This window comes from Rhodnius prolixus, unplaced genomic scaffold, assembly GCF_049639745.1.
Source record: "Rhodnius prolixus isolate KJV_2025 unplaced genomic scaffold, Rpr scaffold_1, whole genome shotgun sequence".
Taxonomy (NCBI): domain Eukaryota; kingdom Metazoa; phylum Arthropoda; class Insecta; order Hemiptera; family Reduviidae; genus Rhodnius; species Rhodnius prolixus.
This window is the reverse complement of record NW_027411581.1, coordinates 44,477,608-44,493,596: the sequence shown is the minus strand read 5'-3', so window position 1 is coordinate 44,493,596 and position 15,989 is coordinate 44,477,608. Positions and strand designations below refer to the sequence as shown.

Here is a 15,989-nt window from a genome sequence, read left to right as displayed (position 1 = left end):
AAATTAGTTAAGTAATCACAAAAAGAGAAAATCGTGTGAGATTTTTTACTTTAAGTTTCCATTACCCTTTTATTACTTATTAATTAGTTTGAGTCTTTTGGAAGGGGGCAGTTACGCATGGGCAGACTTATATAAAATCAATTGTATTTCATTTAACTCAAAAATATACACAGTGAAATTAAATAAATATAAATTAATGTAAAATTAATAAGATTAGAGAAATTTAAAAATTTTTTATGAGAATTAAGTGTCTAAAGTGCTTCTGGTGAAGATAAGGATATGGGGAAGGTTGCAAAATGGTTAGGTAATTGTTAGAATAATTGATGTGTTTCTGATGTATGCATCGCGCAAGATATTGAAGTACGCTCTTTATGGATCAGTAGCAGTAGGAACTATTATTTCTCTCAGGGGTAATCAGAATAAAATTGAAGATGTAGGATTTATCAGGTTTGGACGGGCAGCATTTGCGGTAAATAATTTATCTTTTTATATTTATATCAAAGCAATTTTAAGGCTGCAAATTTTTTATTTTTGTTTTCTTTTTTTGGTCAGTTCGTTAAATTGTACTTGTGATTGCCTCAGTAATAAAAATTGTATTTTAGGCGGCTAATATTGCATTACATTACAAAAGGACGTTGTACAGTACTTCTTTAGATCCATCTAGTATTGAGTACAGTGACCTTAAGTCAAAGGTAAATTATAAAAATTTGTTTTTTTAAAATAAAAAAGTTTTAGTTAATAGAAGATTATTTTTCTTCAGGTTCATAAAGATGCTGCAGAAAAACTTCTGGAATTATGCTGTGCTAATAAAGGTGTTTTTATCAAAGTGGGCCAACACATAGGTGCCTTAGATTACCTTCTTCCGCAAGAATATATTGAAACCATGAGAGTATTGCATAGCCAGGCTCCTTCTTCTTCTTTAAATGATATATTTTTTGTTATAAAAGAAGAATTGAAGCAAGATGTAAATGCTTTCACAGTGCCTTTTATGTGTTTCTTGTTATCTTAATACGTTTTTTTTACATACCTAGGTTGAAAAGAAGGGGTATAAAGAGTTATCGTGGCAGTTACATGTCAGTGTGTATTGATAAAATTTAGTCAATATGTTAAGGCGTTGGAGTGAGTGAATGTGGTTATTTACTTGAGTTTGCTTGTGGTTACCTGGACCCAAGCAGTTGTATTGTAGTATATACAATATGTCTGTTAGAGAGTTAGAGCAAATTTAGCTTGTGGTCACCTGCCAAGACTCTTGAAGAAATGACTTTCATCCTAAGGACTTTCTCATTTAAGTTGTCCCATATGTATAAGTAGTATAATAATTCGAACGAGAGATAGTTAGTGCAGCCAAGAATGTTTTGATAATACGCAGTCGGCAACACGCAGATTCTGGTCTTCGGTTTGGGTGGACTTCCAAGAACCCAATTTCTGGAATTTTCCTATACTTTGCAAGTGATCGGTTAGTCTTCATTTCGCTTGCTAGTGACAAAGATTCATGTCAATCAAATTGTTCAAATGAACCTTATTCTCATAACGGACTACCAGATCGCAGAGTCATTTTTCTAAAATTTGCTCTGGTGGGAAACGTTCAAACTACTTTCGGGATGTTCTTGTAGCAACTGCTTCTTACCCAAACAGTGTACAAATTTGTCGAGTAGCCTCTGAGGCTAAAAATCCCATTAGACAGGTTTATATTTCAGATTGTGGGACAACATAACGGCTATTGTTGATACTTATAACTGTGATGTGTGATGATCCTATATGAATCCAGATCCTGGATTGTATTGTTGGGAAGCAGATACAAATTTATGAATGGGATGACACTTTTTATATTGGACAATCTGTACTTTTACATTTCTGATGTTGGGATGTCATTAAGTAACTCTAGAAGAAAAGAGATATCCTAATTATTGTTAATAAGAAAGTAATCTCTTTTTCTAAAAGCCAGTTTCATGGGTAAAGAAATGACTTGGAGGTCGAAGAACAACAAGCATTTTTGAAGAATGCACACGCTTATATTTCTATTAATTTATTGATGTCTACAAATAGGTGTCCTCATTAAAGCTCTAGAGATAAACATAGAGAAAAGGGAATGTCGCGTAATTCAGATGTGTTTAGCACTTCCATTAGAGTAGACAGATAACCAAGTTCACTTGTGTGTTGCATGGTTTCAATTTGAAGATAGTTGATGATCTTTTATAGGAATGCATGTGATTCAGAAATCCAGCTGCTTTCTTTGTAAAATAATATTAATCCAAATTTTTTTAGCCTCTTGAGTTGTTTACTGAATTTTCTCCAGAACCGGTTGGTACTGCTTCACTAGCCCAAGTACATAAAGCGAAATTAAAGGATGGAAGCGTAGTTGCTGTCAAAGTCCAACATCCTTCTGTTAAAGGAAATGCTATGGTTGACATGGCAACCATGGAGGTTTATATTTTTCCTATTATTTTTTTTTTAATTTTTATATTTTAGTTTTATATATTTTTATATTTAGTTTATATTTTTGTTAATGTGTACAACTTTGCAGAGACGGTTAAAATAAATTTACTAGGAATTATATAATTTATCGTCTGCTGTAAAGGTATTGGTCATGATTGCATCGAAGATATTTCCTGAGTTCAAGATCAAATGGCTTGTGGATGAAAGTAAGAAGAACATTCCACGTGAATTAGATTTTACAGAAGAAGCTGCCAATACTAAAAAAGCAAAGGATATGTTCAAACATTTTCATTGGCTCAAGGTAATTTATATTTTTTTTTAAATTTGAATTGCTAATCCTTCCGAAAAAATTATTTACATAGGTTACATTTTATTGATCAATTTGCACTAAAATTAAGTTCTATTTTGCAAACAAGTATGCTTAATCTAATAGTTTTCTTCCCTATGTGTAGAGCTCTTCTCCCATAGTACTTCTCTGCTGGCCCTATCTGCTCATTCTTATCCTCTAGACGTTTTGTTCAATGTGAAATATCAATGTAGCTGAACATTTATTTCATTATGTAGCTAAATGTCCAGTTCTTAAAGAATTTAGAATCCTGTAGTTCGACAAGAAAACGCTAACTAAAACTGAAATAATTAGTTACCTGAATGGGCAGAATAATAGTTTTAAGCGCCTTTATTGGTACCACTTGGAGGCTGCTAATTACAGACAGTTTTTGATATCTAATTTCAATTTTTAAATTTACTTTATTTAAGTGAAGGTTTTGATTACATTTTGCGGATTTCAATAATTAATTTAAATTTGTTAATATTATTTTGCGATTGCTATTTATATTTCTGTGGTAAAGAATTTTTTTGTTTTTGGTAGTAAAAAGAAAAAACTAAGTTTTCATAGATGAAAAATATTTGAATAACTGTATGTATTTTTGTAAGTGAGGTCAACCTCTGCATACGGACATAATGTCCGTGCATTGTGTTGTTTTTTTTAGTTTTCTGTTCATTATGTTTTGTATTATTTTGTATCGTTATTTAATAAACACACATTATTATTATTATTATTCTCTAGACGATTTTACTACTTTTATCTCCCGGTATTCTTAATTTTAAAAAGGCCTCTTTCCATAGTTGCGTAGTTTGTTTTTCTTGTTCTTTCTTTTCTTCTCAAACCCATTTCTGCTGCCTGAATTTTATTACGTGGTTCTGCTGTGAGAGTCTACTACTTACTGCCGTAAGTTAGGTTAGATTTGTATCTACGTTGACTTTAGTGTCCTCCGTACTTCATTTTATATAGAATCCTCACTTCAGAGCATTGAAAATTTCTATTAAGAGATGTTATTCTCTTATACATCGTTTTGTTTTTCACATCCAATAATAATTTTGCTCATGTCATTATGAAGTCTTTCTCTGATATAAATCAAATTTTCAGCACTGTCGTCAAATGCCCTCAACAGATATTATGGTATATTTTCATTTAGCATTTTTTCAATGAAATTTTCGGATTGCGTCATCTGTATTGCATCCCTAGCGTACACATACGTAGGGTATTCTTAGCTTTCCGCGTCATCTTTCCCTTATCTATAATCTTTCCAGTCCTTGATCAACCTGGCTTCATTTTTATGAAATATACAATACGTCCTACTCTTCTATTCGCTCTTTCATCATCGTGACCTTAGGAATTAATAAGTGTATCATATTTTAAGAAAATCGATACTTCTCTCCTTTCTTTTTGTTTCAGTTATTTTCTAGAAATCCAGATATCTTTACCTCATCTATCAATCTTTTCACAATACCGTTAATTCCTTTCACGTACCTTGTTCTAATTCGTAAACATTTTCCCGCACTAAGCCCGATATTAGGAAATCTTAATTGGAAGGCCATCTTTTCTCTTTTCCTGTTATTTTTACCCATTAGGTTTTTGAAGTGTATCGATAGAGATTGATCCACATTTTTTACTTAATGAAGGGGATGCCTTCTTTAGGCGCCTGAGAACTTCACTCTTTACCCTTTAGCAGACACCCGTTTTAACTCCTTATTGTAACCCCTCAGGTTATTGTTCCTTCCTTCTTTTTCAACATTGGTTTCAGCCCGCTTTGGCGGAGTTGAAATAAATGTAATTTTCAAAATGCTTTAGTTAAAAGTGTATTCTTTTCTTTTCTTTTTTTTTGGCGCATCAACAGCTGAGGTTATTAGTGCCCGGAGCTTTTTTCAGTGCACTGTCGGCCTCCGGACAGTGTTCTCTCTTTACAGACAACACTGTCCATCACCGGACGGACAGTGAGCTGTAAGAAGCTCCTAGGAAGAGAAAATCTAAGAGTTAGCAGCTGGATTCGAACCCGGGACCTCCGCGTGGGAATCCAGTTCGCTAACCGCGTAGCTAATCCCTTCCCTGAGATTAGATTAGATTAGATTAGACTAGACTAGACTAGGGCGGCCTCAAGGCCTACTTCACTGCGACCCCTTTGGATCTATTGTGGCTCCCCTCACTCTAAAGCTCACTCTCCAGACCTGTCCTTTTAATCAGACTCTTAATGCTGGAGAGCGACTCTTGGGTAAAGCTCACAGGCCTTGGTTTTGCCTCCCTGAGAAGTAACATCCTTAGCCACACGAGCCCCTCACACTGACACAACACGTGCAGTGCCGTTTCCTCCTCTTCTGACAGAACCTACAGAGGCTATCATCTGCCAGGCCCATGCGATGCATGTGTTTTCTGAGCCTGCAGTGGCTCCCTTAAAAGTTTATTATTTTTGTCTTAAGACAAACTATATTATGAGTATATGTTTTATATTTATGTTCAGTAATATCTTGTTTTTTAATTGGTAATGTTAAAACTTCTTGAAAAAAATATTGACAACCCAAGTTGTTGCTATAGTCAACAAGTACACATCAATATTTTCGTTATAATTTTTGTCCTCTGCCTGAAAGTAACAGTCAATGATGTCGAAAGTTGGAAAAATAGAAAGCAACAAAACACAATGTTGGTCTCTTTGGTTTCACCCAACAACATGGGTGGTTTTCAAGAAGTTAGCAGTCCATTAGCACAATAACTTCAGTCTTATACATTTAAATTTTTGTTTAGGTCCCAGATGTGTATGATGATTTAAGCACCAAGAGAGTTTTGACAATGGAATTTGTAGAAGGTGGTCAAGTAAATGATGTTAAATACATGATCAATAATGGTATAAACCCTTTTGAAGTGTCTGATAAATTAGGACTACTCTATGCTGAAATGATTTTCCATAAAGGTTACGTACACAGTGACCCACATCCTGGCAATATTCTTGTAAACAAATTGCATAACGGGGAAGCATCCATTATTTTGTTGGACCATGGATTATATGCAGTAAGTTCATTTAGATTCTGACATATATTTAAACTATTTATGAATGGTTTTGCTACATATCTTGATGATTTTTGTTTAATTAGATTTAGAAGTTACAGTCAAAAACGTGAAGTTTTCTCAATTTTTATAGCCAAACATAGCATCGTATCTGAATAAGAATAGTATATTCATAATAGATGTTCGAATCATTATTTCAGTTTTATAATCCTTCAGATTTAAATTTAAAACTTAATAACTGAAGGAAATTGTCTGAGTGCTTCATTCATCAGTTTGTTTGTTTGTTTTTTATAGAAATTTTTAAACACTGGAAACCAGTGGCCTACACCGGGCTGAAAGCCTACTCAGAAAGTAGTTCCTTAACTACGGTAGCCAAGGGCCACCTCAGGATGTAGACCTATTGATCCTAAAAAAGAGAAAGAAACCAACCTTCCTGCTGTTGGATAAACAGCTAAAACAACAACAAAATAAATATTGTTTTTTTCTAGTACCTGAGTGATAATGTGAGGAAAGAGTATTCCGGATTATGGCTTAGCATATTAAATAAAGATATGGTAGGCATGAAAAAACATTCTGCTGCTCTTGGTGTTGGATCTCTGTACGGCTTATTTGCATGTATGGTGTCAGGTCGATCCTGGAATGCAATTGAATCTGGAATTACAATTACGAAACATTCTGTGAAAGAGGTATAACATGGTGCAGTGCGTTAATAATTTTAATTTTTAATTATTGCTTGCTTTAAAAACAAATTCTTTGTAGAAAGAAGAATTTCAATTAAACATTCCTACATTTCTGGCTAAAATATCAGAAACTTTAGCACTGGTGAACAAAGAAATGTTGTTGATATTGAAGACAAACGACTTATTGAGAGGCATTGAATTCTCATTAAAAACTCATAACAGGTAGCCTTTCATTTATTTATTGATTTTTTTTTAGGACTAAGCCAAATGTATTCGTAGTCTAATAAGATTGTAATGTTTAATAACCAATTTTTTTATATTTTATTTATTGCACACAAATTATTAAATTTATGGGTAAATTTATTATGAGTACACATTTTAATGTGCTTTATAAGTTCTGTTTAAGTTCGTGTCCAACTTCTGTTCAGCTTTAATAATCCTACAATGCAATAAATATTCAGAACCCTGAATATAAAACTTATAACTTTGAATAAAAAAATAAATAGCAAGTCAATTACGGTTGCACACCAAGTAATTGATTTTGAACCATTCGGCCGAAGAATATGTAATATCTGTCTGAATGGAAGCCTTTTCAGTTATAGTGCTTTTAGTGTGTACACACCTACTACACTGTAATTACACTAGTTTTCCTAGTGTGTAGCGGCAGAAGAGAACAAGGATGTATTTTATAAAGGACTATGAAAGGCTCCAGTTGCTGCTCGCGACATGATGTTAAAGTTATTTTATGTGCCTGTAGGCCGAGAAAAAAAACACTCCATCTTGTGTTCCCAGAAGAGCGTTTTTCAATGAACTAGTGAGAAAAATTAAGGTTGGTAGGCCGAAAATAAGATGGCAGGATATTGTCGCGAATGATACTGCTAATGATGGATCGCAGTGAGGGCTATAGAGATAGGGCGTAGAATTCTTGTGTAGGCCAGGACCAGCAGTGAGTTTTAGCGCCAAAGAGTTAGTAAACAGGTAACAATAGTGAAATGATATATATCAATTTCATTTTTTTTAGAGAGCCGTTTATTGTATTGTAAAGCAAAAATTCCGCGCCATTTATTCCTGTTCCGCAAGATTTTTTGGTGATTAATCTGAGTAATTATCTTCGTCACTTTCCTTGAAAATATTATTTTCTCTCAAATTAAAATACATTATTCCTTCTCGTAGCACAATACTTCTGTAAACTAGTTCATTATAAAATGTTTTATTAACACATTCCCCGATCTTTAGAGTTTATTATAATATAATTTTAAAAAATTTCTTATTTCAGAATGTCTTCATTTATTATTATGTCCAAATCTTGCATTCAATGCGTTTATGAATGTAAGATGAAGCAGTGTAAGAGCGTAATTAGCAGATACAAAACTGCAGTGGAAGAAAACTGGAATCTTTTCAAAGTAATGATTTATTATTTTTATTTATGTATTAAAACAGTATCTGTAAAATCTGCGTTCAAAAACATTACGTTCATGTACTAATAAGCGGTCTTCTTTCCTGTTAATTCATTACTGCATATTAATTTACTGTATCTAATACTGATAATTGTCATTGTAATAGTTTTATAATACATTTAATTAAGCAAGTTTTCAAGTGCATACGCGATTTATTACTATTAAGAATCTGCTGTTACCAATGTTGTACCTGTCAAGAACTTGTATTAAAATATGTAAAAAGAAAAATGAGTTGCAATAAATGTAAATGTAATTATAATAATAAAAACGTATCGTATTGTGTTTATTATTTTTTTTTAGAACGTAAAATGTGTACAAAAATTTAAATAAAAAGTACTTTTGTAGGGAAAAGTCATTCTGGTGAGGTCGAGTAGAATAAAAATTACCGTATTCCCTAATACTTTAATTATTTGTATTTATGCTATCAGAAAAAAAATAATTCAACCTTCTTATGCAATTATCTTTAGTGATGATATCTTGGATTATTTCATGTACATTTTATTTTTTTTAAAAAAAGTTTATTAAACGCTGACTTCTGCTGCTTCTTTTCAATTTTTATTTTTTTAATGTAATAGAAGGTGAACTTCCTAATTTTTCTTGCAATGAAATATTTTGCCAGGAGATAGCACTCTCTTCAATGTTTTAATTATACGAGACGAACTAAATCATGAGGGCTATTATAAAATTTATCAATGCGATAAGCTGTTTACGTCATGTGTTGAACTGTTGTGGTAGGAGTATGAACAAGGTGGTGGGCGCGTGATGTTATTAAGTAGTGTTTGTTGTAACATGGCATGATGGTTACAAAGTGTTGATAAGAACTCGTCTGTCTAGTTCTTACTGTTTATTGTATTTCAATGGAAAACTTAGACATTGTGAAGATACCTATTTTAGAAGTCATTACGTTAAAATTATATTCATTATTTTGGGGTTCATTATTTTTAATAAAACATTTGGTGAAAAATTTATGGATATCAAATTCAAAAGAAAATTCAGGAAATCCTCCTGACTGCTTAATTGATAATTCTTTAGGTCACCATTCATATATAAAATTAAAGGTAAGTGGAAAGTTTTGCTAAGATTAAATTTTCTCATTAAGATTACATTTTATTTAAATAACTAAACCATTCTTATAGGAAGTAAAATTTCATTATATAGAAGCTGGAGAAAAAAGGAATCCTTTAGTTATAATGCTTCATGGTTTTCCAGATTGTTGGATTTCTTGGCATTATCAAATTCCAGTACTTGCCAAACACTTTAGGTATTAATCTTGTTTTAAAAGGTAAAGCTTGAAACTTACACAATTTTCCAAAAAGTTCTATTCATATTTTGTATTTCTCCAGAGTTATAGCTATGGATATGAAAGGTTTCGGTGATTCTGATAAACCACAAAGTAAAAGCAGTTACGGAGTTCAGAAACTGGCGAAAGAATTTAATGATTTAATTACATTATTAGGGTATAGAAGGTGCATTATTATTGGACATGATATTGGAGCATTGTTTGGATGGTTTATTGTTCATTTGTATCCAGATATAGTGGAGAAATTTGTGGCAATATCCGCTCCGCACCCTAACTTATACTGGTCAACATTGCCGTCCACAAGTGAATTCAACTTAAGGTAAGTTAGGATAACTCTTGTGTAGCTTCTTATGCAAAAATAACTAATATGAAGTACGAACACTTTCAGATTTTTTTTCTCGTTTGTTGCAAGTGATCAAACTCTTAAGTACACTATCTATTTTATTTCCAACGGTAGCCCATTTATGATTCCTAGGGTAAAAAATAAATATTCTAACGCTCACATTGAATCTCTGAATCCTAAATTGTTTACAAATTTTGCAATTTATTGATAATTATTCCCAATTGATTTGACGAAATATGGTTCATTTCTGATTATAATGGTCTTAAGGAAAGATGAGTGTTGACAAAAAATAAAAATAAAATAATAATATTTAAAAATGTGTTTACATCACACATTCTTCCTCCTTAAATTAAACATTTAACTTATATGAAAGTATATACGCTGCGACCTTTGTAGATTCATTGGGCCCCTCTATCCCGCTACTTCTTTCAATTCGATACCTCTGAGAAAACTCTAGGGTCTTAAAGGGTTCTAGGGAAAGTAAATCCTTTTCCATAGTTGAGTACCTACCCAGCAATCTAAATCTTTGAACAGTCTAAATCTTCGCCGCCTGTCAGGAGGTGAATTACTCCTCATCACCTATAGAATCTGCTAGAGCTTTCGCATTCCAGGCCCAGCTTTTTCAGGTGTACAACGAGTCGAAAATTGTCCGCTTGTGCAGCCTATTCTTGCTCATACTAAGGCTTGCCTGAGATATCTTGTACTTGCCTTGCCATATCTTCGCCTTCTTCGGTCCTGGAAGGTCACTCTTTATCTTTTATGTTGTCTTTCTCTCCTTCTTGAACCATCAAGGATCCTGTCACTTATCCCACCGCAGAAGACAGGTTCCATAAAGGAGGATACTGCGTCCAATTGTTTCCACTAATGAATGTTAGAAAAAAGAAAACTAATGAAATCGTATTAAAATAAATAAAAAACGAACAAAGTAGAGTTAAATAAACTATTGCTTCAGCAATTACAGTTTGTGTCGGGACTGTCTCCTGTGGAAATGAATAATACGCCGAAAAAATAAGATATACCAAAATTTGTTTAAATTAAATTTTTTTAGAATTAGTTAAATTTAGAGCTGAGTTTTATTTATTTGTTGTATTTGTTAAATCATTAGTTTTTCGTTGTGGTAATCAACATACATATATTGATTGATTTTGGTTCTGATGTTTATGTAAATCTATTTTTTATATATGCTTATATTTACTGCTAAGAAATTATTAATTTTTCATTAGCGTAATATTCTTAAGCCTTTCTTTCTAAACAAAAATGAAAGAAAAAATACTGACCAAAGCCAAATCACGTATGAACTAATAAAATCAGCTGCAGACAACATTGATTTTAGTAAGTATAATAGTACCAGATAATCACTTAGTTATTTCATTCCTACAAAAAATTAAAAACCCAACAGAATTTCCAATATGACTTGGAATCTGACGAATTGCTACTGCTTTTTTCAGCAACTTTATCAGATTCAGATAATCTAATAAAACATTACCATCCTAGATTACTTAGTAGTTTACCACCGGCAACAGGTAAAAGATTTTCAAAATTAGTTCAGCAAGCATTAGGGACAGTTTGGCAGAAATCCAGCAAAACCATAAACAGATCGTTTTCAGAAAATGCTTTTTAATTTTCTCAGTGAATCGTATAACATGAAAATAATAATAATAACAATAATATAATATAACAATAAGCCTTTATGATGAAAAAATAACTACCAGTTTCAGTCATGATATATTTTTATTATGCCGAGCTTTCGACCTAGGGACTATATAAAAAAAATATATCATGATTGAAACTGGTAGTAATTTTTTCATAATATTGAATCTATGAATCAGTCTCAAAAAATAATGAACAGTAATAAGCCTTTATTTATAGAGGGGGAAAAATACAATTATAATACATTAACACAAAAATATTAAACAACTGACAGGTCATGAGACCGTCAGAGAGTATAACATCAAAATGTAATGAACATCAAATCATTGTGGCTTCCAATAATTTCAAATAAATCTTCCTTTTCCTGAATACCAGTTTGAATCTTGGTGCTACACTTGCCTACTTCGTTTAATATTGTTTGATGGCTATTGTTAATGGATTGTGAAAAGTAAAGTAAAGTAATTGACTATTTTTTCAGGCGGGCTTTAAGTCCAACTACCAATTAGGTGTCGTGGACTGAGGCGACTAGCAGACATACTTTACTATAAATTTCTTTTATTGACCATTAAATAAAATCCAAGGCCTAAGGCCGGGGATCGAATCCAGTACCACAATACATATTAGCTTTACAGGTCTCGCCTCTAACTGTGGCACCTGGGTTGTGAAAATAATTAAGCTCATTTATTGAAAAAAATGGAGCTTCATCGTTTAGAAAATGCTAGATAGTAATTGAAAAAAGTTTATTCATAATTTGCTTCTGCACTAAACCAAACAAGAGTAGAAGGGAGATGATCTCTGAGTAGTAAAGTCAGCATTTTCCACACAATTGAACTTAACTGCAGACAAGTAGAAATGAGAAAAAGAATTTGGTGGAAAGCTTTGTATGAATGAGTCTTTACAAATTTTTCTAACACCTTCCAAAGAATATTTTTATCATACTGTAAAGTATTTGGCTTAATTCTTGAGTGATGGAAAGTTTGGATTATAAATCGTGTGTTTTTCCCCAGTAATAGTTGCAACAGTTAATACATTTATAAGTTAAACATATGAGATTTGGAAGAAAAGACCAACATTGGTATTGCTTAATGTTTCTTTCCGAATGCAATTAATGCTACGCACCAAGTGTAATGCAGTTCTTGTTTTTTTCCAGATGGGTCCAATTTTGTCAGTTACCTGAACTCCCTGAATTGAAGGCTTTAGATGGAAACCTTACGATTTTAAATAAGGTTTATCCTCATTTAGTAAACAATAGTAGGTGTCAAGAATATCTTGAAGCCTATAAATACGCTTTTGCACGAAAAGGTAAGGATTAGAATTTTAATGTATAGTTATGTATCACTTTCCTGCTATTTTGTAAATATTTAAGAAATTTTCAAATTTTTTTGGTTTCGTATATTTTTTTAGAAGACTGGACCGGCGCAATTAATTATTTTCGAACATTTCCATATTGGAGGTTAAATATTTATGAAAGCTATCAGGTGTCTACTTTGCTAATAGCAGGGAATAAGGATAAATCAGTTTTAATTGAGAGCATTATTCAATCCACAGATTTTATTGAAAAATTTTCTCTTAAAGTTATTAACAATGCATCTCATTTTCCTCATCAAGAACAACCTGAAGAAGTTAATAAAATATTATTAAACTTTTTAACTGGTAAGTTTGTTTCAATTAATATCGTTTAGTTGACTACACGTTTGCGAATGAATGGAAAGGGGTTAATTTTTAAGCACCTTATATATTGCGAAGCGATCTAATTTGTGACAGCAATCCGCTCTTCCAACCCAGTGGAAGGCCCCATAACCGGAGTACAAAGTCAAAGTTGGGTGTTTTTCAATGTAACGCTTTTTCGTGCATTTTTTGACGATTAACCCTTATACAACCTCGACAGTTGTATAAGGGTGCTAAACGCTTGGCAAGGCGAGCTTCTTGTTTTAATTATGCAGCTATTAACGTGCATTGAATTTATTGCTAAAATTTTGTGAAATCGGTAGAACTGAAAGTGCGATTTCTTGAAGGAATTTTTAGCCACTTTTTAATGATTTTTTTTGTTTTTGTTTTTGCTATAAGAACGATGTAGATGACTTCATATAAAAACCTTTTTTCCATGAAAATTTTTTTATAAAGGAAAGAGTTCCTTGGCAAATGAAAGTCAATTTCAGTAAGTTGTGGTTGGTCATTTGGTCATCTATTATAATGATAGTGAAACTTCTTTTTATTTTCCTCCCTACTGAAGAAAACTTAAGGGCTGAGATTGAGATGAAGCCATACATTAACGATTTTGTTGCGAATCTTTCAATGAAAATTTATTTAAAGGAAGAAGCTGGACTATTCACCAAAGTATCGTTTTGTTGTAGTGCACTTGAATCCAACGGTTAGTTAAAAAAAAAAAAAAAACTAGAACCTTGATAATCGACATACATATCTATGTTCAAAATGTTTTTTTGTATCCAACAGCCCTCAAAACTTCAAGTCGCAATTAAAATAAAATCTTAAATTAGACCTGAAAAAAAGATACTTTACTGTTATATTTTGTTTACAAAATATTTTAAGTTATTTTATATATTTAACAATAATATAATATAATATTTTAAAATATTTTTTGGGGTAATACGATTGTGACCTAAACTTTACTAATATGACGATCAACCCTTGTACAACTGTCCTACCTAACAATTTTAATCAGTAGTTCACAACATGTAAAATGTTATCATTAAAGCCCTTTTTGTAAAAATTTCAAAAATTTATATTCTGTTATGTAAAACAAAATTTTCGATTACTGATTTTCGTTAAAAATAGCATTTTTTAAATGATCTAATATTCGAAAGAGTAACTTGTACTGGATGGCCTTCTTTGAGCGATCATGGAACTTTCCCAATAACTCTCAAAAGGAAATTTTCGACCAAAACCTAAGTATCAGTAACAAACGAAATGTCAAGTTCGAGGTTTCTATGATATTAGTTTTTGGGATTTTTTTTTTTCACAAACACAAAATCCTTCTATCTGACCATGCGCTAAAAACTTATTGTATAAATTCTATTTGTTTTGTATTTTGTAAGGCGGAAACTAGCTGCCTAATGCTGTAGACATCAAAATCCACAAAAGCTATATCCACATAGAATTTCGAATCAAATGACAATTCATTCGTGTAAATCGGTTCACGCGTCAATGATTTGAACAATTAGTACTTCCCATAGTAGGTGCAAGCTCTTTAATGTCACGGAGAGAAGCCCTAACATCCTGCCAAACTTTATCAAAATCGGGCTGAGATTTACAGAGTAATTAGTAGTAATAGTTTTAGAGGGGCTCGCACATTCGTGGGGCAAACATCTCTCCGTGACTGTGTTCAGCGCCGAGACTGACAACAGCCATATCTTTTATTAAGAATTTAACCATTTATATCTCATAAACTATAATCACTAAAACATTGCACCTTATACCAGTTATAGAGCAAACGTTTCTCTACAATTCGGTAAAGAATTCATTAAAAACTGAATACGAAGCGAGGTACAAAGGTTTGAAATATGAAATAAATTTCAAAACCTCCAAAATTTAACCTTCTATATCTCGTAACTACCCCTTGACAAAAACTTACAGTTTAAAAAGTTATGTATAATGGTTGATTGACCTTTACACCCTTAACTGGAGAGATTTTTTAAAAGAATAGTTTAAAGAATAACAGACTGTTTTCTTTGGAAAACGTTTTGAATAAAATAGGAATGTATTTGTACGTGAATAACATAAAGTGCGAATGCAGTACTTCCTCTTAAGAGAAGTAAGATAAAATTTAATGCGTTTTTAGTACTTCTTCTTAAAAGGCAAGGAGAAATTAAACAATAAATGCGCACGATTGTTATATTTTCCTTTAATAGCTGTAAGAGTTGGGTGGCACTTTAGAATCTCGTAGGGAAGCTTTAACTACTTCTTCGTGCTAAATTTCATCAAAATCGGATTATGAGTTATACAAATATTAATAATAATAGTTTTAGAGCGGGCCTTACTTGCTAAAAAAATGGTCAATGTTGGGTGTTTTTCAACACTTTTTCGTGCACTTTTTGACGAACAACCCTTATGTAACAAGCAAATAAAAAATGCATTCTTGTGCTGTTTTCAGGTAATCAGAATATAGTAGCTGATGTTCAAAAACCATCCAACCAGGGACTTGTAAATAGAATGTTTGGAGCTGTTTCTAATACAGTTAAATATGGCAACAATGTATTTGATATAGTTCATAAAAAAACCAATGGCCTTACAGCTAGGGCTCTAGGATATGATTCTTAGCAAATTTCAAACTTTGTGTCAAAGTATAATATTTTTATAGTATAAAGACTGATGATTGGAATGGTAAAATCATAATTGCTGGTATTTTCTTAAAAACAAAATTCATAATATTTTTTGTTTGTCATTACAACATAGTTTTATTGAAATTAGTTCATTGTACTTCCATTTTGATGGTGTCATTAATTTTTTGTAAAAATTTGAAACCTTTTTAAGTTTTTTAGCAATATACGCTGAAATCATAGTTATTTAATAATAGGTTTTTGATCGGTTAAACAAGCTTGTTTCTACCTTGCAATCAATTTCATTGTAACATAAGCTCTATTTTTATACAAGTTTTCATTATTGTCTTAAATTAATTTTTGATTTTAAAAGAGAAAATACAAAGGGTGTATGTCTCTCTTATTTACTTTCCCTCTCCGTAGGTCCTCACCAATCCCTACCTCTTATCAGGTAAGTAAACAGTTCAGTTATTGGAAATATTTCCGTTAATATTACTTACTCTCATCCC

General features: G+C 32.1%; 2 protein-coding genes across 4 annotated transcripts; both read left to right on the top strand.

The window, feature by feature from the left end:
- Positions 1-197: 197 nt before the first annotated feature.
- Positions 198-8,192, top strand: Adck1 (aarF domain containing kinase 1). Of its 3 annotated transcripts, XR_012461989.1 has the most exons (10): positions 198-469; positions 603-692; positions 761-964; positions 2,266-2,424; positions 2,579-2,737; positions 5,513-5,776; positions 6,262-6,459; positions 6,533-6,675; positions 7,211-7,431; positions 7,730-7,824. XR_012461989.1 is itself a non-coding variant. In XM_074140377.1 (9 exons), exons 1-9 carry the CDS (start codon positions 335-337, stop codon positions 7,935-7,937), a joined length of 1,560 nt encoding a protein of 519 aa, XP_073996478.1. In that variant the 5' UTR covers positions 198-334; the 3' UTR covers positions 7,938-8,192. The 3 variants fall into 3 exon arrangements, 2 of the variants coding, with proteins under 2 accessions (XP_073996478.1, XP_073996486.1); XM_074140377.1 differs by lacking the exon at positions 7,211-7,431 and having other exon boundaries at positions 7,730-8,192; XM_074140385.1 differs by having other exon boundaries at positions 7,211-7,824.
- Positions 8,193-8,634: 442 nt separating this feature from the next.
- Positions 8,635-15,868, top strand: LOC141460429 (epoxide hydrolase 4-like). Its single transcript, XM_074140419.1, has 6 exons — positions 8,635-8,968; positions 9,047-9,171; positions 9,254-9,529; positions 12,354-12,505; positions 12,608-12,856; positions 15,315-15,868. Exons 1-6 carry the CDS (start codon positions 8,768-8,770, stop codon positions 15,479-15,481), a joined length of 1,170 nt encoding a protein of 389 aa, XP_073996520.1. The 5' UTR covers positions 8,635-8,767; the 3' UTR covers positions 15,482-15,868.
- Positions 15,869-15,989: the final 121 nt, after the last annotated feature.

What these genes read in the sequence shown, in the direction of transcription:
- Adck1 (XM_074140377.1), top strand. Translation starts at nt 335, where the DNA reads ATGTATGCATCGCGCAAGATATTGAAGTACGCTCTTTATGGATCAGTA. An exon ending in CGAAACATTCTGTGAAAGAG is followed by an intron (nt 6,460 to 6,532) that starts GTATAACATGGT and finishes AATTCTTTGTAG; the next exon opens with AAAGAAGAATTTCAATTAAA. An exon ending in TCATTAAAAACTCATAACAG is followed by an intron (nt 6,676 to 7,729) that starts GTAGCCTTTCAT and finishes TTCTTATTTCAG; the next exon opens with AATGTCTTCATTTATTATTA.
- LOC141460429 (XM_074140419.1), top strand. Translation starts at nt 8,768, where the DNA reads ATGGAAAACTTAGACATTGTGAAGATACCTATTTTAGAAGTCATTACG. An exon ending in ACAAGTGAATTCAACTTAAG is followed by an intron (nt 9,530 to 12,353) that starts GTAAGTTAGGAT and finishes GTTTTTTTCCAG; the next exon opens with ATGGGTCCAATTTTGTCAGT. An exon ending in ATACGCTTTTGCACGAAAAG is followed by an intron (nt 12,506 to 12,607) that starts GTAAGGATTAGA and finishes ATATTTTTTTAG; the next exon opens with AAGACTGGACCGGCGCAATT.